General features: G+C 41.0%; 1 protein-coding gene across 1 annotated transcript in view; it reads right to left on the bottom strand.

The window, feature by feature from the left end:
- LOC132580382 (disintegrin and metalloproteinase domain-containing protein 2-like) overlaps positions 1-23,441 on the bottom strand; it is a 44,289-nt gene extending 20,848 nt beyond the window's left edge. Inside the window, exons 1-14 of the mRNA XM_060251145.1 lie at positions 23,151-23,441; positions 22,011-22,090; positions 20,362-20,423; positions 18,746-18,824; positions 18,460-18,536; positions 16,130-16,319; positions 12,691-12,756; positions 11,276-11,347; positions 9,759-9,925; positions 8,239-8,320; positions 7,856-7,992; positions 5,076-5,271; positions 3,640-3,729; positions 1,769-1,967 (exon numbers count right to left, since the gene is read on the bottom strand). Coding sequence (XP_060107128.1) covers positions 1,769-1,967; positions 3,640-3,729; positions 5,076-5,271; positions 7,856-7,992; positions 8,239-8,320; positions 9,759-9,925; positions 11,276-11,347; positions 12,691-12,756; positions 16,130-16,319; positions 18,460-18,536; positions 18,746-18,824; positions 20,362-20,423; positions 22,011-22,090; positions 23,151-23,205 — 1,552 coding nt within the window. The 5' untranslated portion in view covers positions 23,206-23,441. The remainder of the gene's footprint in view (positions 1-1,768; positions 1,968-3,639; positions 3,730-5,075; positions 5,272-7,855; positions 7,993-8,238; positions 8,321-9,758; positions 9,926-11,275; positions 11,348-12,690; positions 12,757-16,129; positions 16,320-18,459; positions 18,537-18,745; positions 18,825-20,361; positions 20,424-22,010; positions 22,091-23,150) is intronic.
- Between the last annotated feature and the right edge of the window lie 518 nt (positions 23,442-23,959).

The raw sequence follows: 23,959 nt of genomic DNA, 5'->3' as shown, positions 1-23,959 counted from the left end.
TTTTTTAAAAAAATCACACCTTGTCCTTCTTTGTTTCTGCAAGTCATTTATACCTCTGCTTAAAATCTGGGCCATGCCTAGACTATAGGCTTAAACTAGTAAACTCTTTCTCTATGGCTACTGGTCCTAGGTTCAATGCATTTGGGATTAGGTTTTTACTGCTTCCCCAAAGTACTGTGGAGCATTCATGCACCTTGCAGGATTTCTTGAACTTTTCTCTGACCAAACCTGCTTTGCTGTGCAATTTTAGATAATGTCACAGGCACAACAAAGCCGAGATAGCTGCATTGTGGATGGGAGGATCTGGATTTTCCCAGTCCTAAACAGTTTTAAAAGGGTCAGGTAGCTGGTGATAAAAAGACATTTTAAAGGGTGTTAGATTCATGGAGGATAGGTCTATTAGTGGGTACTATTCATGGTGACAGAAAGGAACCTCCACATTCAGAGGCAGTAAGCCTCTGAATACCAGTGTCATGAGACAACACCAGGGAAAGGCCTTGGCCTCAATGCCATGTCGTTAGACATCCAATTGGTCACAGTGTGCTGAACTAGATGGACCAATGGTCTGATCCAGCAGGGCTCTACTGATGTTCTTATGTCCCATCAACACAGCAGCTAGTCTCCCTGTCCCTATCCTCAAAGCAGCCATTTTCCCTATCTACCACCTGGGGGGTGGGGGGTAGGATTTAAAACCAGAATTATTATTATTAGAAATATATAACAATCTGTGTATCGGTTTCTCTAAATTTCCAGCTTTCATTTTTTAAAAGGCAAGTCGCTTGCCCCTTTCATTGTGGAGATATGCTTTTTCCATTATATCTCCATGGTTAAAGGGGCTAGAGCCTTACTTTTTAAAAAATAAAACCTGGGAATTTAGAGAGCCTGATGCACAGATGTTTCTATGATACCATTATAATTATGTTCAATCATCATTTAAAAAAAAAACTGGAAAAGTCCTGGGAGGGAGTGAAAAGTGGCCACTGCTGGGGAACTGGGACAGGGAAAAGCCTGTCATGGGGAGGGGTCATAGTTCTGTGGCAGTGTCTGTTCTGTATGCAGAAAGTCCTGGGTTCAGTCCTTGGCATCTCCAGTTAAAAGGGTGAGGTAATAGGTGATGTAAAAGACCTCTGCTTGAGACCCTGGAGACCTGCTGCCGGTCTGATTGACTTTGATGGACTAATGTTCTGATTCAGTATAAGGCAGCATCATGTGTTTCAAGCCCATGGCCACAGCAGTCACCACAGCAATAGGAAAACTAAACTACCCTATATGGAAAACACCTAAAAGTAATTCTGTTCCCCAAGAAAGTTTGGTGACTGCTGTTCGGTAAGACAGGACTAGGGATTTGTAACAGAGAATTTTCACATTTCCAAACTACAGTTCTGAAATGGGAGATACAACAATTAATATATAAGTTTGTAGTGTGGTTATGTCCTCAGTAGATACAACTGTTGTGAGCTGCCCTGAACCTATAGGATAGAAGAGAAGACAAAGATTTCTATACATGTAGAATCAAAATTTAGTTCCCAAAGGAAGGTCTTCTAAGAGAGAAGAACTTGAAAGGAGATGAAGGGCAATCCAGTGGTTAAGAGTATCAGAACAGGTTGGAGGAATCTGGGTTCAAATTCCCACCCAGCCCTGAAGCTCACTGGGAAACAATGGGCAATTTTCTTCCTGATTTTTTTTAAAATGTTGTGAGTAAAAAATTTTAAAAACAAAAATGTGAGAGCATTTTTAAAAGCAGCAAGAAAAAAGGAATGTCATTTACTTGGACCAAAGAGTTCCCGACAGCGTAGATCAGCCGACTGGCAACCTCCTGCATAACAGTAACCAGTGTTGCCACCACAAGTGTGTCCGTTCTGGACATAAACATCAGATGGGCAGGATGCAGAACTCCCATTGCAGTACTCAGGAAAATCACAAGCATGATCAAATGCCTTTCTACATACTGTGTTGCTTGGCATATACTAGGCAAAAAAAAAAAAGTAGCAGTCTTTGAAATATGGATGTTTAACTGTCTGAGGTTTTTAAAAATCCATTAATTTACTTAAAGTGTAATTTAATTTACTTTAAAAATCCATTAATCTACTTAATTGCCACCAGATGGCTCAAAATGTAATGAAAAACAATATTATAATTAAACAAAAATAACAGCAGCAAACAACAATAGAGAATCAGCAAATTAATTGAACATCACTGAACAACTGGACAATAAAAAGATTTTGTTCTCATGCCTAAAAGTTAACATGTGATACAAACATGTGTTAACTTTTAGGAACCAATTAGGCACATGATATAGTGGAAGACATTCCAAAGTCTGGTGCCATCACGCAAAAGATCCAGGTCTCAACAGTCTTACTTCTGAGGTGATGATCTTAGTATACAAGCATGTTCATACAGGAGATGTCAGTCCCTTAGATACCACAATACCAGGTTAAGAGGCAGCTTATTGCTCCCTAGGAGCTTCTATTATATGTGGAAGCACCAATCAGAATGTTTCCAAAGGAATTTTACCTAAACATTTAATATATCACATTAGCTAGTAACAGCTAAACACAGTCCGATTTCACACTCACCCTACGCTGCTCTTTCCCGCTATCTGCCCCGGGGCTTCAGCTTGGGTCACCGTTTTTGCGAGGCAAAGAGAAACTACTAAAAACCAGTTTCTCTTTGCCGCGCAAAAATGGCAAAGCAAGGTGAAGCCCCGGGGCAGATAGTGGGAAATTGGATGGGCGCTGCGCTGAAAAGAGGAATGTCAGAGCGATGTAGGGTGAGTGCAAAATCAGTCACATGCTTTTCTTTACCTCTTCCATTTTAAATGCATCAATCTCATAAAACTCAGAGGAAAACGAACTGTTCATGTGGCTATTAGAACAGTTATAACTATTACAAATATATAACAGCATAACAAAAAATGGTGTGTTAATAACACCAAATAACCTCAGCAAATTGTGATGCTCTCACTGAATACAAAAGTTGAGAACTGCATCTCTTGAGTACTTCCCAGGCTTGGACTGAATATCTGAGCTGAAGGAGGGTGTCATACCTGTGGGAACTTTTTTCCCCCCACCCTCACCCTTCTTAACTATTTGTCTGGTGCATTAACTTGTCCTACTACAGCATCAATTAATAGATAGGCACTCTAGGAAAACCATTAACAGCTCAAGGTCTGAGTGTCACTAAGAGGCATTAAAAGTAGCACATTGCTGGCACTGGAAACAGACAGAGCCAAGATCTGACTCAGACCTTCAAAAGCAGACAGAGATCCAGATGTGACCAAGATGAAAAATCTGCCCACTGCCACAAAGCAAATTGCCACCAGGAAATGGTCTTCAGCAGGACTGTTTAAGACCTATGCCGTGAGCTACTATTATTGCTATTTTGCTTCCTAATATGCAGCATCGAAGTACTATTACGGTACCTTAGTTAAAAAGGATCCTGCACCACAATCATCAGTAACAACAACACAAACTAAAACCAGTAGAAGTACACATAAAGATACTCAATGTAATAAGTGGACCCTCTTAGCTTGAAAATGCATTTGAAAAGGACTTAAATTTGAGAAAAAATATGACCAATACAGAAACAAAAGGAAAGCCATAGGTAGGTTTCTAAGACATTCTGGACCCAAGACCTCACCTTGCAATTTCGGCAGCATGGTTCAGTACTGCATACAGCTCCTGCTTGAAATTTACAGTCATGAGTGCAACATTTGCTCTTCATACATTCCTGAAAATAAAATCACACATCTGGGTTTTGAGTATATTTTTGTAAAAACAGGTTAGATTTTGTGGTAGCGTTAATTACAAAATATGGTCATTAAAATACAAAAATCTGAACATTGAAAAAAAAAATTTGACTGGTTTCTAGAGCCAAAGAGAATTTGTCAAGGCCTGGTCTGAAGTAGCTTCATGTGCTTAAATTATCTTGATGCTGCTTGAATGTAGATCTGATGTTACTGCCAGTAACATCTATGGTTACATGTTAGCTTTTACTTCTTTCAACTACTGGCTGGTATGAATTTCATTTAACTAAATTGCTTTATCTTTTAACTATATGCCTTAATTTCAATGCTGTATCAAGGGGAAAATTTTGAGTTCAGTGGCACCTTTTAAGACCATACAAAAGTTAATTCAAGGTATGAGCTTTCATGTGCAGGCACTTTCTCAGATACATAGAATACACACACAAACACACACACACACACATATATATATAGGCAAATGCCTCTGCATAGGTAAACAGACCTATCTTCATGGAAGGCACAACATTAAGCCACATGGAATGGAACTCCATCAACATTACAAACTATGAAACATTAACTTTCATTTCTATGTATCTGAAGAAGTGTGCCTGCACACGAACGCTCACAGCTTGAATAAACTTTTGTTGGTCTTAAAGGTGCCACTGAACTCAAAATTTGTTCTGCTGCTTCAGACCAACACGGCTGCCCACCAGGATGTATCAAAGGACAGTGCTGCTAGTAGGTTTCATAAAGAGAATAAAATAAATTGCTGAGGTTAAAGTAGGATTTACATCAATGTAACGGCACAGAGTGGTAAAGCTGCAGCACTGCAATGTGAACTCTCTGCTCATGACCTGAGTTTGATCCCAGCGGAAGCTGGTTTCAGATAGCCGGCTCAGGTTGACTCAGCCTTCCATCCTTCCAAGGTCGGTAAAATGAGTGTCCAGCTTGCTGGGGGGAAATTGTAGATGACTGGGGAAGGCAATGGCAAACCACCCCATAAAAAGTCTGCCATGAAAACATTGTGAAAGTAACATCACCCCAGAGTCAGAAACAACTGGTGCTTGCACAGGGGATTGATTACCTTTACCTTTTTTTTTTTAATGAAACAGAAGAGCAAAGTCCTAGTCTCAGCATTTTTCATAAGAGCACAAGACACATTTTGCTTTGGCTGGTATTTGGTGGCTGGCAAGAAACATCATCACAATTTTTTAAAAAAGAAACTGCAGCAGAAGCAACAAAAAACTCTTGCTCTTCCCCACCCTGAACATCCAGAATAAGTCAAGATACAAACTCAAACAAAGCCAATGGACACTTTGTAGTTACTGACCTGTGTTGAACCACAATCACAGTGTTCTCCAGCTTCTACAATATGGTTCCCACAAAATGAACTGCTCTTTTCACTTCTCTTATAGTGCTGTTGTAAATGTGGCCTATTGGAAAGGCAATATCCACCCCTGAGTTTAATGAAATGTTGAAAGTCTTCAATGCTGCAGCTACTAAAGGCTTTAATTCCATTTGAATGTCTGAAATATAAAATGAATATATATACATATTTATTACTTGAATTTTCACAAGTTGTCCAAGGCACAGCACAATAAAAATTCTGCTGTGAAAAATCATTTCTTCCATTTTCCTTTGTGACAGTTTCACTTATCTGAGCAAAGCCTCTTGAAAGTGCCACCCTGCAAAAATGAGTTTTCTCTGTCCTAGTCCCCACCTGGTAGAATTATCTGCCTGACAAGGTAAGGAAGACGTCTACAATTTCACAAAATGTATAACCAAAACTGTTCAGGAGAGCATTTTCAAAAAAGGAACAGAGATATAGCAAAATGGAATTTTGCAGGAAATCACTTTCCATTTAAGTAATAAGGTTTTAATTTAATTATCTGTGAAATGTTTAGATAGCTCCCCCTCTCTTTTTACTGCTTTGTTTATTGGCTACAGGGCTTTTTTGAGCAGGAATACAGTTCCATCTGGCTTGGCATCAAGGGGTGTGGCTTAATATGCAAATAAGTTCCTGCTGGGCCTTGTATACAAAGAAAGCCCTGTATGAAAAAATGGTGACATGGAGGGGGGGTGGCCTAATATGCAAAATGAGTTCCTGCTGGGCTTTTTCTACAAAAAAAGCCCTGACTGGATATATTATACTGTCTATACTTCAGAATTCTCTAATTGTGAAATCCATTTTATATAAATTAATATGCCATTTTTGTTTCATTATTCTTTAATTTATATAATCCAGTTTTACTGTATTATTCATTGTATGCATTATACTTAGGGTTGCCAAGTCTTACCTGGCTCCGGGGGGCGGGGGGGGGGGAGGGACTGTTTTCATGCACATGGCACAATGACATCACCCGGAAGTGACGATATTGTGCCAGGCTCGTTGTGCACATGAAGCTCTTGCAATCGGATAAAAACTCTTATGGTACCTGATTGCTAGAGCATTGTGTGCACGATGTACCAGGCACAATATTGTCACTTCCGTGTGATGTCTTCATGTCCAGCATGTCACAGCATACCAGAGCTCTTCAGGGGCAGGGCTTCCACCACCAGCCCATTATGGGGTGGTGAGTTGGAGGCCCCAAAATTGGAGGGAAACCCACCCGTCGGGAGCCTGGAAAGCCTAAGTATAATGTTCTTTGCATTGACTTTTATGATTCTGTAATATGTTTCGAATCTCTACAAGAAATTCAGACAAGTACTGAAGAAAATATATAACTAGGTAAGACAAATCAGAAATCAAACCATTACCAAAATTTATTAACTCACAAGAGTGAACACTTATTGAAAACCTGGAGCTATTAGCAATCATAACAGAATATTTCTTGGGGGGGGGGGGGAATAGCAGGTTACTTGAGGGAATTTGAAACTTGGATTCTGTAAAAGTACCTTCAAGTTATTGACTGAAGTTTTCCGTGCAAATCCTGCTGAAAATCAACACTCTACCACCAATGTAACTAATCAGACATCAACTCAGCATTGATTCACATTGCTCATCTACACTGTAGAACTATATTGCATATATCTAGTATAACTGGCACTGCTTCCCTCAAAGCATCCTGGGAACTACAGTCTGGCAAGAATGCTAAAATCACTTTTAGACATTTTTAGTCCCTTCCATATCCTCTTTTCACAGAACTGCCCAGGATTTGCCAGGGAGGACTATTATCTTTTACATGTAGTTGCCAGGGATGTTCAATACTAAGTTTCTAAGACAGTTAAAATTATTTCACAGAGGCATTGGTTTGCCTATTCACTGACTTTGCCCTACAGGTTTTGCAGGCTCTTCAAACAATACAAAAACCCGTGCAATGTATTTACCAGAGACAAAAGCAGAATGAATGTGCATGAATGCTGGAAGCAGTGATCTCCCTTTCAAACTGCCCAACTCCATCATTGTTCTCCAATATTAAGTCAGCTTTTTAAAATCTTTCATTCCCTGAATCCCAGGTATATTTGTTATAGAAATTAATTAATAATCCTTCCAATCCAGTTTGGACTGTAAAGACCAGCAGTGGTACACATAACCTACTGACACAAAGCTCCAGTGAGGCTTCAAATGGACTTTGAAAAACTGTAAGACTGCTAAATATCAGCTCCTCAGTGCTACAGATAATGACTAAGGACCAACTTTGACAGAATGCTAGTAGTTCCAGCAACAGAGCCCCCCTAGAGTCTTTTGAAAAGTTAGAGGAAAAATAATAATGTTTTTTGCCTGATGCCTAGAAGATTGTAAATTTAGCAACATGGGAGTTTCACAACTTTGGTTCCTCATCCTCACTCACTTTGCCTCTGAAAGCTGGGGCTCATAGAGCAGGGCCTCTGAAGACAAACTCACAGGCTCAACAAAGGTAGGGACCCCTGGTCAATTCTGATTGGCAGTGGTCCTCCATGGTCTCAGGAAGAAGTCTGTTGCATAACTTTGCCGGATCCTTTAACTGAAGATGCAAGGGACTGATCCTGGGACTTTTTGCAAGCAAAGCAGGTGCTCCTCCACTGAGCCACAGCCTCTCCCCACTGCATCATGTTCTGAACTTTATCAGATGCTACTTACCAACTTTAAAAAAAAACGTCTCTCATGTGGTTTGGCTGTAAGATACTTACATTGCTTCAGTGTTCATGATACAGATGGGCCCTGGACACTGACAGCTCTTATTATCATCGTAGTCCATCCCGAGGCTCAGGCCTAGCAATTGTGCAACAATAACCGAAAATATCTCCAAGTTTACAGATTTTTGGTACTGGGGAAAAAAGGGAAAAATGAAAACAAGAAACCAACATGAAACAATACTAATATCCTATACTCTGCATTAAGAAGAGCCAGAGAGTGGAGAATATCACTCTAAAATCCAGGTATATAATCACTCTATATCCAGAGTGGGTTTTTTTTTTAATTTGCCCACTGGCATCAAACTCAAGCAAAGCCCCTAGACTGAGCTGCCAATCAATAAATAACCATTCACTAAGAAGATTCAGTGATACCTCACCAGAGCAACTCCTGCATCATAGTTCCGCAGGCACAGCTTTCCTGAGAATGTTGATCCTATGTAGTTAGGCTTCTCCCTGTAACTAAAGTACAGAAGGAGATGCCAAATTGAAGGACACCTACAAGTCACAAGCCAAAACTATACAAATTAGAGTTGGCTCCTTTTACTGCTACTCGCCCATTCCATTGCTGTTGCTTCTCTTAGTGTCAGCTGGCACAGGGTTTAGAGCAAGAGCTCAGAAGGTAAGGCACAGATTCCCTTTGACCTCAGGATTAACAGCTGACTAAGCAAATGGCAGCCATTTCAAGCCAGAATGCAATCATCACATACTACAATCTTCCTGATCCTGGAAATCAAGTTGCCTTGTGCCATGCTTTGGTATACAGCACCAAAGCCTGCTATAGTCCTTTATTATGGGGAACTTGAGGCTGCAAGCAGTCACTCAGCTATACCATCTGTGCTTCCAGGCTGTACTTCTTGGTACTTCCTAGCAGGTCTCCCTTTCTGCAGCTATCTCACAATCATTCTTTTAAAATCCAGAATTATTTGAATAGCAAGGGAAGGAGGAGATTTGCTTATCTCTACATAGCACTAACGTTGCAGCGCCTGCTTTTTTTTTTTTTTAAACAGTGATGCTGCCATACACATACAACACACTGAAGAAGGGGCTTCATATCATATGTGAAGTCTAAGTGTAATTTTTCTTAATGCAACATAAAGCTATACTGACTGAATTTTTTTGTTTGTTCCCCTATTTTGCCACACACCAACATCATGAAATATTCCACAATTAGCAACAGAAAGGCTCAAAGTTGCTTTTAATTTTTAAAGCTTCATGAGCTAAAACATTCATTGACTTTGGCCAGATGGTGGTGCTCTTGCAATGTTTTGCAAAATCCACAAGAACCAAACCGAATAACTCTGAGTACTATCATTTTAAGTATTTAATTGTCAAGTTCCCTTTTCTTCGTAAAATGCAGTAATGGAACTATTTATTCATTTCACTTGTATCTCACTTTTCTCCCCAATAGGGATCCAAAGCAGCTTATATTCTTGTCCTCATAATCACTTAGTTAGTGTGCAACCACCAAAAGCTCCCATGGCAGAATGGAGAATCAAACCTGAGTCTCCCAGATCCTAGTCGAACACTCTGACCACTACACACACAGGCTCATACATAGTAAGAAGTCACTGTAGTATGCACTTCCCCCTGCTCCCCGCCACCATCCTCTCAGTGGCAGCTAAAGATATGGAACAGGAATGACAAAGCACACCACAAGGATGTTGACATGTTCCCATCGTCATGTGTCATGGGAGCAGGAAAGCTTGACACAGGATTATTGTTTTCTGCTGTGGTCCTGTGTTTGAATATGGTCCACTTCCACCCTTATTTTTGTCATAGCTAGTGTCTTTGTTTTTGTTAACGGAAAACTTCAATACATCAATTTACATGTCAAAATATGACAATTAGTGCTTATGTAAAGTGCTGTTTAAGATTACATAAGTTTTTTTTTTCTTACGCAAATAAATACGCTGTATCATGTGGTCGTAAAACAAGGTACGAATTTTTCCACTGTAAAAATCTTTCCAATAATACATCCACCTCTCCTGAAATGGAGATTTTATTATGATCTGTCCAGAACTCCAAGGAAGACAGAACAATTGTTGTATTAAGACTGGAGTACATCTGAAAAGATGAAAAATACATACTAAAATCATTTTGCATAAGCATATTTTATTAATTTTATAAGAATTAATTTATAAGTGGTTTAGACAGTAAAGGGCCATAGCACGTCAGGAATAAAAAAACTAAAATCTGTGGAGTAAAAATTAGGAATAGGCATGAAATGGGAAATGTGGTTTAGTTTGTAGCAAATCATGAACCAAACCACAAAACAAAACAAACCAGCTTTGTTCATGAACTGAACTGGTTTGTAGCCCTGCAAACCCCATCAAAAGGGACTCCTGTCCCTTTAAATGGTGCTTGCAGAAAGCCCAAAAAACAGCTGAGCTGTAGTAGCTTGCTCCCAACCGTGCAGCTGTTTTGGGCTGCCTTATGCAGTCTCTTTAAACTTTAAGGGGACTGCATATGGTTAGGTGTCTACCTTTTCCACACTGCCTTGATTTGCACTTGATTTGTACTTAAATTGAGCTATTGGCTCAATTGGCTTAAATTTTAAAATGACTTGACTGTTTAATTGTTTTATTTATCTATGGATGTATTATCGGTTTTAATTGTGTGATATGTTGAAATCTGCCCTGAGCCCTTATGGAAAAGGGCAGAATAGAAATCCACCTAAATAAAAATAAATAAATAAATAAATATTGAAATCCTGCCTTTGATCTAGGCATCTACTTAGGTGGCTAACAGAGACCCTTAAAATCCACAATGCCTACTACAAAGTAGTAGAAGCACAACAGCAGCAGAAACCAATAAACAGCATGAACACTAGCAATTATATTAAGCTTATAAGAACGCCTGATGAGGTCCCAAAGCTCCTGAAACAGAACCATCTCTGAGTGGGGTCTAACAGGACAATTTTAGGAAGAATCACACCTTTCTAAGCCTATTGATGTTAATGGAATTAGAAGGGTACAACTCTGATTAAGACTGCATTATAATACCAGCAGCAATGGAATAAGACATTGTCTAAGTGTTTGACAACTATTACCAACAGCAACTCAGATGTGGGAGGTATGTAAAACAGGACCTCCAGGAAGATCTCAATACACAGGTATAGGGAGAAAGAGGTTCTTGAGATATTCTGGACATAGCCTGTTACGAACTTTTGCTAAATCCAGGTTTAACTGTCTGACACAATTATTTTTTATAAGGTGCCTGAAGTGTCTATGTTGTCAGAAGTGATGCATGAAACAGAACAGACCATCACAGTGCTGAAATGACACCATCTTAAGCATTCCAGGCATTCAGTGCTATGCTATTAATTGCCAATGTAAAAAATCACTGGACAGAGCAACAGCCAAATGACAGTGTCCAAGTGATTCTATAACAACAAACAAACAAACAAAAACTTACACTGTTGAGAAAGCCAATGATCTGGGCTACTTTCTCAGTTACAATATCTTCATTTCTACCCAAATAGTTATACTGAAAAAGAAGAATGCGTCATAATATAACAAATTATGCTCCATTTTTGCTGCATTTAGTGCCACTGTTGGCAACAGAGTCCTGGGCTACACAGACTTTTTTGTCCTAGAGCTGAACTAACAACCCACATTTGTTGAGATAACAGGACTGGACTAGCAGCCTTAGGGAGTACTTATCACCCCCAACCAACAATTCCACCTTCTTCTCAAACAGCTCTCCTTTTATGGGCCATTTCTCCTTCAACCAGGCTTATTTTAAGTTTCAGAGCTTTGCTTGGGGTGGGGTGGGGGACTCTAATCAGAACTTGTTTGTCAGGTCAAAGCCCCCATGTGTGCAAATGGGAGATCCCACTTCTCTAATGGAGGAATGGGAGCAAAGGTGTCTAGCTGATACTCCAGAAGGTTCAAAAAGAGCACTCTGCACATAACTTGTGAGTCTGCACAAAAACCATGATAAATAACTGTCAAATGAGGAACAGGTTCCCTTCCCACCACTGTTAGGTGTCCCTCCTTCATTGACTCTTCCTGCATATTTAAGTTGTCTTGCCATCCCTTCTCACAGTTTTGCTTTTACTCTTACAAGACTAAATGCTCTACCATCTGCAGAATTAATGGGACATTTTGCACAAATTTCCTATTCAGACAGTCTTTGTGCCTGTATATCTACGGAGATCTGAGACTCTGACGCACCACCTTTACTTTGCCCTCCTTGGTTAGCTTTTAGGTCCTATTGGATATATCCAATCTTACCCAAATATCATCTTCCACTGGAGTCATGGGTGACCTCTTACTTACTGGCAGATATGGACCCTGAAATTACTGTCCCAGTAGCAAAATACTTGGCAGTTATAATAGCATTGAAACATAAATAATTATTATAAAGGAGAAGTTTTATTTCGTTTCCTGGGCTCACAACTGCTACATTTTGATCCAAATTATTTTTAAAACTCCATCTTGGAATTCAATTAGAAATGTTTAATGGCCTAAATTTTTTATTTTTATTAAATAGTCTGTATAATTTGAAAATTTTATGCATAACTAATTGATGTGCATTTGTAATTTGTTTCAATACACTTGAGACTTTTGGTCATATGAGCGAAATAAAGAATTATAACTATTGTTTAAGAAGATTAGCAAGAGCCAAGCTTAACAGCGGTTTCCAGTATGCCAGGCTCTGGTCTGATGTGACAAGCTCATCAGAGACAAGCAAACAATAGCCATGTTGGTGTGAGAAGTGCTGCAGCTGGGCAATTTGTTGTCTCTATCCATGAGTCCACACTTGTTCCAAGAAAGCCCATTCCTAGAAAGCTTCAAACGAAATTCAATTTAAGCTCAGAGACTTACCAAATCCTTGTCCAAAACGACATACATTTCCACGTATCTATGCAATTCAGTGATTGATTGAGGTGGCTGAGGACGGACAATATAATTTAGTAACCATTTCTGTGTATTACTTGCTGAAACTTCTATAATAGTAAATCATGCAAAAAGAGTAGCATAAAAGCTAGAGGCTTTTATGTAAAGAGAAGCCATATCCTAAGACCTCAACTGCAGCGGTGTGCCAGTGCTGATGTGGCACCAGAAACATCAGTTGTTAACTGTGGGTATCTTGTAGAAGGAAAATAAGTGACAAGCACCCCTCAGTAAAGGTCAGACTGCATTACACCAGCTACATAGCAGCACCAGCACCTACATAGCAGCATCAGCAGCACCAGTATCTGAAATTGCGCACACAACAAATCATGCGGCTGGTTTTTTTAAAAATTATGTAATATATTTTAATTATTATTAATTGTTATTTCACCAAACGGCCTAATTATTATCTATGATCTACCTTAAGCTCACTTGTGGGGATGGTGGAATATAAATCTGAAAAAAAAAATAAATAAATAAATAAATAAATAAATAAATAAATAAATAAATAAATAAATAAATAAATAAATAAATAGTGAGTGCCCCAGAGTTCCTAGCCAGCTGGGCAGAGTACGAAGACAGGAATGGTAAAGTAAAAAGGAACAGGCACAGCAAAAAATAAGGACCCTAGTTTGAGCCCCACATAGAGGAAGCCATGAAACAAAGAGGACAGAATCCCAAACTCAGCCGGGATTCTGACCAATCAAGCAGAAGCACATAGAATGAGCCAATCATGTCAACAGGCTGCCCCAGAGAGACCCCCCCAAACACACCACACTGAAATGAATGATAAAGGGATAACTTCATAGGAATGCTTGATCTGGGCACCAAGCTGGAGTAAAACTTCCACAAGGAAGCCATCTGTTAATTTCCCATTCCCATTCACCTTTTCAATGCCTCCCCCCCTCAACATTGTAAAGGAAGTACATGTTACATTACTTTTCAATTTTTACAGATATCATTACAATAATATTCACATAAAGTTAGAATGTAACATTTAAACTACACAACTTAATTGTACCTAATCAAATATTTCAGTTCAAGTAGTTGTTGCTATTGGGACTTAACATTAATAGGATACTTTGAAATTTTGATTTACTAACATATCTAAATAGATATGTTCTATATCACACTCTGTTTAGAGTACCAGAAAGTTTTCTGATTTATATTTTTCTTGAAAACCCACATCACCAGCCAAGATCATTGATAGTGTTAGTATAGGCGAAGGAGCAGTAAAGGCAGAACAGTCCAAATAAGCACAGCTAAGACTGCCATAGAAACATGAATGGTTTCCTAAACTTCAGGTGCTTCAGAATACTGATTCAGGGCAAAATTCTTTTTTTCTTTACCTATTTGTCTTTGCATGGCCCTGAGGCACTAGGTTCTCTCTGGCACTCTGATAGACTTAGAGGGGCATGGGTTGGAAGCAGATAGTAGCACACCGGTTCCATGTGATGAAAGCAGAATGCATGGAGGCAGACAGCTACATTACATATGGCACTGAACTTAATGGTTCAGATTGTGACCGATTTCCCATTCACCTTACGCCACTCTCATGTTCATCTTCTCAGCACAGCTTCCTTCCGATTTCACACTATCTGCCCTGGGGCTAGAGCAAGTGTCAGCGTTTTTGTGTAGAAAACAGAAACTGGGTTTTATCAGTTTCTGTTTACTGCGTGAAAATACCGACGCTTACTGCAGCACCAGGGCAAATAGTGTGGAATCGGAAGGAAGCCCTGCTGAGAAGACAAACGTGAGGGCGGCATAAAGTGAGTGGGAAATCGGTCCAAGTCAAATGATTTATTCCAGAAAAGCAAAGATACAGGAGATACAAGCCCAACTAGGATATGATACTGTTTGGAAACTCAGAACTTGGCTCCTCCAGTGCAGCAACACTAAAACATAGATCATTGTGCCACATGCATGTATTCCGAGAAGAGAAAAATCACCTGAAGAAATAAAATCTAGGCAAATATCCACCCATTGCTAGTACAGAAATGAAAATGTAAACTAAAACAGAAAAAGGCTAAAGAATCCATGTGAAGATAGCTGTAAGCAAAACTCTCCCTTCTGCTCAGGGCTTGTTCAGAGAGGCAAAATTCTTCCAGGGGGTGGGGAGAGGCAGGAGAATGGAAATGCCATTTCTTTGGCTAGGATTCTAAATTATGACTAGACAAAACACCTCAATCTATACTTGCCCAGATTAAGAAATCAGGCCACAGGCAGATGCTTTACAGTGCACTCCTAAGTAAATTGCAACCTTTTAAGTCTATTAACTTCAGTGGATGCCAACTGGAACCACTTGTGTCAACTAATACTCATATTACACAAGACACTTGATATGAGTAGATGTTCAGCTGGTGACTTGCCATAAAAGTGATTAGAAATGCACAAGTTTTCTTGAAGTGGCAGCATGGCACGAGAAGGGGCTTCAATCTTGCGTCTTTTCAGCAGCAAAAAGGGCTATGAAGGAAGGGGGCCCATTTGCTTCTGAAAGCAGAACAAACAGCACCCCCCCAAGCTGTCTGTGCTGCCAAAAACTGCATGAAAGATAAGGCTGAACTCCCTTCTAGTGCTGTGCTGGCACTCTAAGAAAAACCACCCACTGCCCACTCGAATCACTTTTAAGGAGAGTCATCGTTTGAACGTGAGTCAGGTCAGGATTCTCGTGTCATAAGAGCCTGACATTTGCTGAGCTGATAGCTGCAATACTGCTCTCTAGGCATCCACTGTGGAGGAATTGAAACACAAGAGAGAACTGGCCTAAGCTACCATGGTGGCACAGAAAGTAACATAACTGAGTACTGTAGACTCTGATTCAAGGTCCTAAGAACATAAGAAGAGTTCTGCTGGATCCAAACAGGAGTCTAACTGGTCTAGTATCCTGTTTTGCACAGTGGTCATCCAGTTCCCCTAGAGGTCCAACAACAGGGCATAGAGGCCAATTCTTTCCCTGATATTGTTTCCTAGAACTCGTATTCAGAGGTTTACTGCCTCTGAATGTGGATATTCCCTTTAGTCACCATGCCTAGCAGCCTCTGAGGGATCTATACATAATTTATTTCTAGTTATTGACCAGATACATTAAAAAAGGAACAAAAGACTTCATATCAGCCAGTATAGTATCAAAATTCATACAGACGCTGTCTGATCCTCTTTTAAAGCCTAAGCACCTTATACTTATGACTCATGTCTCCATCCCAGCTTTGTGAAGTTGTTGAGTTATCTTAGATATGCTACAGTATCTGAGCCTGCTTGCAGGGATGGTGGGCTAAAAGCTGAAAATTAAATAAATTAAATATACAGTTGTTCATCCTCCAACAACAGTTGACAATAATAAAGTTTTTAAAACAAAACAACCAGCACTCACTGCAGCATCTGAAAGGAGCTTATGAGAGATCTCTCTGTTTTCTTCTTCTCCTGTTATAGGTATGAAATCATCTAACAACACTGAACCCTTGAGATCTTTGTTGTTTATTTGAAAAATAATGTGTTCAGAGTGAGTGGAAGACTCCAAACGTTCAATTCCATAGCTGAAATTCTCAAACTGCAGCAGCCCTCTGGGGGGGAAACAGAAACAAGTTGCAGGAAAGCTGGGGGGAGGAAAATGACAGCATCTAAAATCAGCCTCCAACCAGACTGAGGCCCAAGCATGCGCTCAGAAGGAGTGCGAAGAACATTTGTAAGTAAGATGTTTCCCCCCTTAACTTGTGCATCTACACTCTAGCTCCCTTTTTTGGATACACGGAGTGTTTCCATATCATCCAACCAAGCTTCCAGTACTTGCATCCAGCCCACCAGGTGTAGCACATATGCATAAAATATGATGCATTGTTGCTGCCCATGCCAGAGATGCTCTAGACCATGCGTCCCCCTTAGGGCCCATGGCAATTCAGTATGCAGCAAGTGTGTGGTTGACCTGTGTAGAGATGAGGGTGAGGAACAGCTGTAGCAAAGTTGTGACAGGGCAAAGAGGTTTCTGCCGAAAGTCTGTGCTTTGGGGGGAGGGGGTGCCTTAATCCTTGCTAGGTCCCTCTACTTAGCATGCATGGGCAGTGACAGCTAGCAAGAACAGCTTGCTCAGGCCCTCTATGACTCGTTATTGCTCAGTTTGGAGTGAGCTCAGGGTTTCTTGGCTGATGTCATCCTTGTCCCTTCCTGACTCTGTCAAGCAGAACTTTGCAATTTCTTCCCTAGATATGCCTCCTACTACAGACTGTCCAGTACAGGGTACAGTTGCACTAAACAGGACCATCCACATGATTTGTCTGACTCCTGTTTGTTTACCCTTTAGGCCAGAGAAAATAAAGCCTAATTTTCCTCAGGTCAATGGAGAAACTGCAGGACCACTGCAGGCAGAGTGTCCAAACCCCAAATGACAATGCTGCATTTATTTATTTATTTATTTATTTTATTTCATTTGATTTATATCCCGCGCTACCCCAATGAAGCGGGCTCAGGGCGGCTTCATATGTTTATAAGTAATCTGAATTAATATCAACTGATAGCTGACAGCCTGGCAATATTTGGAACCCTTAAGATCTGTCTATTATTTTGGAACTTGGGTTAGATTTCATGAAGACCAAAGGGAAGGAGAAAACTGACTCAGCAGATTGGTAACCAATACCCGCCATCAGCAAAATTATACAAACATCTTGACACCAATTATGTCAACATGTCTGCATTGTTTACACCAGTCACATTACAGGTTCATCGTCTTGGGAGAGCTTAGATCTATGTAAACAAAGGATTCTGTTTCCTTCTTATTTTGCTGTCCCTGGTACTGTGCCAGGTAAGAACTGGGGGCAAACATTTATTCATGAAGGCAAGCAGCACAGTAGACAGGGAAGGGAAGAGAGGGGGAAGTGATAGAGGTATATGCTCCAGTTTGTTCTCTTCTCAGGGCTGGTGCGTGGGAGTAGGCAAAGAAGGCAGTCGCCTAGGGCACCACCTGGTCTAGGAGGCACCACTGGGTGGCCCCTCCCAACGAATGTCTCTGGCTCCTGACCACTGTCACCTTGTCCTCTCCCATCACCAAGTTGCCTTCAACAAAGCCAAGGCACCCCCCTCTCCCCGATGTGTGACTTGGCCTCCCACCTCATCCTATCCCGCCACCCTCCTTCCTGATGTGACCAGCAAGCACTTATTCTCACAATTTTTTAAATAACTTACCACATTTTTTAAAAAAAATTAAAAATCAGTAAATTAAAGATGTGAAAAGTTTCAAGTTTCAATATTTTCCCTATATTTTTTTACTAATGGGGGTCACTAGTGTGCAATTTGCCTAGGGCGCCAGAAAGCCTAGCACTGGCCCTGTCTCTTCTGCACCTGAAATATGCACTGATGCAACTGGGGCAGGTGAACAGGATCAAACATTTGCTTGGGAACCCCATGATTCCCTTGTAACACCTAATTCTATCTGCACTCTAGTCCTAAGCATGATGAAAACAGGGATAGGCTTCTCCCACTGAAGAAGATAGGGACAACAAGAAAGGTTAGCCCTGCATCCTAAGCCTGACAGCAGGAATCGCCCTCATCAAGATGTCTTCCTCCTCCGAGTGAGATAGAGCTTACAGCACAGTGGAGCTCTGATGCTTCATTTTTGGGTCTTCCAGAGGCTTCCAAAACATTTATCAGAAGAATCAGGAGCTTTGCTTATCAGAGACAAAAGACTGAGCTGGAGAGCTGTTGTACTCTTACCTGAGCCCAGAACAGGTACTGATTATTGCAAGAGAGTTGGGGAACCCTTCAATATATCCTTGATAGAAGCAATCTCTCTAAAGACAGTTTTACAAAATTATTTTTAAGCAGTGCACCTTGCACACGTCTCCAACTGAGATTCTTTATTAACCAGCCTTACAAACAAGTTTAAAAAAAATAAAAAAGAATACCCTCATGGCCCACAAGTTTAATCTGTGCCTCCAAAACAGCATTTCTAACCATCTCTGGAACTAAATCAACATGCTGGAAGACACATAAAGCTTACCTGAATATGAGGGGAAACGGGATACACAAACCCCCCTTTCTTATATGTATAAATCATGAAGTCATCAGGCAAAAAAGTTCTGTCCATAAAAATAACAAAAGAGCATTAATGAAACTATCAGAAAATATCTATCTAACGGAATGGACTGCTGAAAAGTGTCTGATATTACTAAATGGGGAGGCCCTATGAATATACAACTTGCAAACTGCCATCCATTATTACAAGCACAGTATAACATTAAGAGTGCTACCAAAGTCCCATTGATTATTTCCCATCTCCCCCCAAAAGCAAATGCCCTTTTAAAAAATGATTGTGCTTTATTTTGTTGGTTTCTTTGCAATGCAATCTTTATAATACTTTCCTGGGAGTAATTCCCATGTAATAGACCTGAGTAGGATTCTGAATAGCTCTGCTTAGGATTGCTTCATCTCTTGTTAAGGAAGAGGCTAGAGATTTGTTAAAAAATAAAAGCTGGAATTCAGACAACCCTATTGATTGCTATAATGTTATAACACTGAGAAAATATTTAATTTTCAATTGTTTTAAACCCTGAAAAACCTAGTGGCGGGGTGGGGGACGGACTGGAGCAGGGAAAATGCAGGGAAACCAGCCATCTGGAAGCCCCACTGCCACTGCCCTGTTTCAGTTAGGCACAGAACTGGGAAACCAAACAAGCCCTTTGGAAAACTATACTTAGATAGTATCTAAATTCCATACAGCTTTTGTTATTACAATTGCTGTTTTGTTTCATGAGTTATTACATTTTTGTCATAACTAATTTGGAATGGCTTACTCGTTGTCCATTGTAATTTGCAAGATAAAAATATAGTCCTTTTGAATGATTTTATGTTAATTGCCTGTGGCTGATATGGAAATAAAGTCAGATCATGTTTTATTTTTCACTTGTTCTTTCTTTTTCTTTTTCCTTTTTACTGTGTACCACTTTGTGGACTTTATAGAGCAGCCAAAAAGTTATCCATATATATAAAATTAAAAGGGTGCATACAAAATACCTCTGAAGTGGACACGAAATCTGTTCTCAGTCATTGCTGTTGAACTATCCCTTTTCTGCATATTGCTTTCTACATTTTATTTTGTCATTACTCAGCAGTGTGACAGAATGATGGGTGAATACTATTGACGATTGGGAACTAGTTTTTGTATTCACAGATGACTGAAAATATGCTGATTCCTTGCTGGATCCAGAATTCTGGAGGCACTTTTAGTCAGCTTGCTTAACCTGGAAGAGGCAGGGTAAGCTGACTCCAAATTATCACACAACTGCCTCTAAACTTCTTGGGTACTGTGGGAAAAATGAGGACAGCACTGTAGAGTCTATGCCAAACTGCTCAGAGTCTCAGTGCTGCAGTAAATAGCCAACCTCGCCATACTCTAGAGCCAGCCCTGTGCTTATAGTAAAATTGAAATCAGATGCTACTTAGTGCCAGAAGCTCATTGTATTGATAAATGTTTTACCTATTGTTCACTCATCAGCAAAAAACAATGGGGGGAGGAAGGAGGCCCCAGAAGACTTGCTCTGCTACTGAATGGTTATAAGCTATTATGAATGTTTGCAAAAATAACTGCCAAAAGACTAGGAACTGGAAGCTACTTACTGTTGCTTTAGATGCACTGTGTATATCTTCTGTTCTATAGGAATACTATAGGATACTGTGGTCTGGACCATTCCACACCATACAAAGAAAAAGACAATTAACAAAAAGAACATTTGGAAACAGTATTTCTACACATTACATGCATGTTCTACATTAGGGGAGGGACAGTGGTTCAGTGGTAGAGCATCTGTTTGGTAAGCAGAAGATCCCAGGTTCAATCCCCGGCATCTCCAACTAGAAAGGGTCCAGGCAAATAGGTGTGAAAAACCTCAGCTTGAGACCCTGGAGAGCCTCTGCCAGTCTGAGTAGACAATACTAACTTTGATGGACCAAGGGTCTGATTCAGTATAAGGCAGCTTCATATGTTCATAAGTGAATTAATTGATGGTGGTACTGGCAGCACTGCTAGCAATGATTGCCTAAGCTGCCCTAATGTCACAGAGAAATGCAGCAGGCCGAAGCTTCTCTAGCTGCCATTAATTGAGTGCCTGTACCCTATAGAGGGACAAGGCAAGCAAAAAGAAAAGAAGGAACACAGCTGAGAAGAGGTAGTGGCAGGGTTCTGAGAGAACTATCAAAAAATAATCAGAAAAATTTAGGAAACAAGTACTGGACTTGAAAGCGTTCCAATTGAATGAGGAAAAGCAAAGAAAGCCAGAGACAGAAGTCTGAGTGGAGAAGAAAAATGGACAAAGAAACAATAATAGATTAACTAGAAATAACCAATCAAATAGTTGATTCCAGGCCATTAGTTAAATGTTCTAATCATGAGCAGAAACGCTGTAAGTATCATCTGAGCATTTGTAAGGAAGAACTGCTCTAGTTCTCAGTTTGGGCGCCTGGGAGAGAGCAGACCTTTAGGGGCAGTTTAGTGCATCCTTCAGTGGATGAGAAAGTGGAGCTAAGCAAGAGAGAGAAGGCAACAGAGTGGGAGGAGGAGTTTGTGCAAAAGTTGTCTTTCCTATTTCTTGGGAAGGGAAAAGGGAGAGAGAGGATCTACTACCTCACACCACTCTGGTCTCCTTAATAGCAACCTTATTTCCTTATCCAGGAAATATCAATTGCCTTGGGAATTTCAATACAGAGACAGAGCAGAATTCCCATCCTCAGAGAAAATGCCCTCCTTTTTCAGGCACATGGTACTGTTCTGTAGCTTGTCATGGGATGGGGTACCAGTGAAGCTGAGTACTTCTTACAGGGCTTTTTTGGTAGGAAAAGTCCAGCAGGAACTTATTTGCATATTAGGCAACATCCTACATCACCATTGTTTCACACAGGGTTTTTTGTAGACAAAGCCCAGCAGGAACTTATTTGCATAGTAGGCCACACCCCCTGACACTAAGCCAGCCAGAACTGTGTTCCTGCTAAAAAAACAAAAACTCTGCTAGTGAAAGAGTGAAGCATACTCCAATTGTAATTCAGGAATAAACTACACCTTGGGAAACAACATTCCATCCAATGATCAGGTGAACCTAGTTTTTTCACATATTGTTTTTGAAAATAGGATTCCAGTCCCTAAGCTATTTAAAAGTATTTTAAATGTAACTGATTTCATTTTAAATAATAAAGTGTTTCTTCTATAACACAAGCTTTCAAAAAATGACATTCCTTAATCGAATATTTCTTAATTTCCTAAACAAATAATATACCGCATCTTCTGCTAGCTCATCTTCTGTTAGATTGGTTGGTATCTTCCTTGGGTAAGTGATATGTAAAAATGTTTGACAATCTAGAGCAGAAAAAAACAATACAAAATATGTTGCCTTTTATATTAAGAATTATATGCTACATGGCTGGAATATTTTCACATAAAGGGAATCTCATGTGACAAGACTGGGAAAGATCACAGAGAGTACCTACCAGTCACAGGATAGTTTGGATGTATAAGCCAGCTTTGTATGTATAATTTATAATAAAGAAGCTTCTGCACATTGGCCAATACACTTACTGCACATAGGATTCACGTACATCTCTCAAAATGTGCAACAACACCACTATTCAAATTAGGGTTGCCACCCTCCAAGTAGAGGCTGGAAATCTGCGGGAATTACAACTGATCTCTAGACTACAGGAATCAATTATTTGTTATTTATGTAAAACATTTAGTCCACTTCTGGAGAAAATGGCTGTTTTGGAAGTGGCATTATACCAAGGCCCCTTCCCTCCTTAAACCCCACTCTCAGATTTCCTGGTCTGAACCCAGAGTTGGCAACCCTAACTGGAAATCCATGTATCTATTTTGAATAAAATGGCCAAATAGAGGAGGGTGGGGAATGGTCTCTTCTTTTAACAGAAGTTTTATACAGCAGAAATGGTCAGTCAGAACTTTTCTTGGCATGCAGTTAAATAACATCAGCTGAAAACAGCAACCAAATTAAACTCCCATTAAAGGCCCCAGCTAAAAACCCCGTACTCTCTCTCATTTCAAAGGTGTTATTTGAAATTGAAGCAAGTCCCCCTCCCCACTCTGGAGGATTCCATTCAAATGCATCCTTCAGGTATTACTTTGAGGAGTCTGATGGTCTTAATTACTGGAGGAGTGTCCTGTGAGAACAACTATTAAGTGGCGCTTATTTGTTTTCAAGGGGGAATTGCTTGGCAATGGAAAGCAAAATACCCAGCGGATTAGAAGCTGCGAGAAGCCCACTTGGTATGGTAGAAACTGCAAGGACTGGGGCGGGAGGGCCTGAAAAGGCACCCCAAGTGTACCTGAGGGAACAAAGTTCATGGAAGGGGCGAGCCAGCGAGGGCACACAGTCTGTCGGCGTCACCCTCCTTCCCTCACTCACCGAAGCTCAAAAGCAGGCCGGCGCTAAGGAAGAGCAAAGCTAGGCGGAACCTCATCGCGTCGTCTCGTTTCCTCACCGCCTTCAACCTCTTGCTTAACGGTCCCGCCTGGAACGACGGCCGGAACCTGGGCAATGGCTGTGGGGAGAGAGCTCAGGGTTGCCGGGTCTGCCCTAGAAAATACCTGGAGGCTTTGGGGAAGGATCCAGGAGAGGGGGGGGGGGGGAGGGTACAATGCCATAGAGTCCACTCTTCAAAGCAGCCCTGTTCTCCGGGGGAGCTGATCTCCGCCAGCTGGAGATCAGTTGTAAAAGCGGAAGATCTCCATGCCCCACCTGGAGGCTGGCAACTCTAGGAGAGTCCCGGAGCAGGCCTTGCCTTGCGGGGAGGTGGGGGGAGAGAAAGGGTGGGCTCCCAACCGGGCATGTTGATGACTCCTGGAGTTCGGTGAAGGCATCCTCAGCCTGAGGAAGTCAGTGTGAAATTGGATTTCTTTCGTGTACCCCGCCTTTCCCCCAAACACAAGGACGCTTTACAGCCTCCTCAGCTTGCTTACGCGAGAAGAAAGCTCGGCTCAGCCAGCCCCATAGCCAGAAATTTTTGGTGGGGGGGGGGGGGGAGGCTTGGCTGCTTCTTCCAGTAGCCAGCCCCCGGCGGGCCCCAGCTCTCTCTCACACACGCTCTTGGGGGTTGGGAAGAGCCTGGGGGGAGCAGTGGTGGCGAAAACGGGGCTGCGGGCAGTGTGGAGAGAGCAGGAGAGGTAGCGAACAGCCCGGGGAGAGCTGTGGCAGTGAAAACGGGGCAGCGGGGG

Source organism: Heteronotia binoei, chromosome 12 (assembly GCF_032191835.1).
Source record: "Heteronotia binoei isolate CCM8104 ecotype False Entrance Well chromosome 12, APGP_CSIRO_Hbin_v1, whole genome shotgun sequence".
In the NCBI taxonomy this organism is placed as follows: domain Eukaryota; kingdom Metazoa; phylum Chordata; class Lepidosauria; order Squamata; family Gekkonidae; genus Heteronotia; species Heteronotia binoei.
Note: the sequence above shows the minus strand (reverse complement) of the source record. Positions and strands in the feature narration are given on the sequence as shown.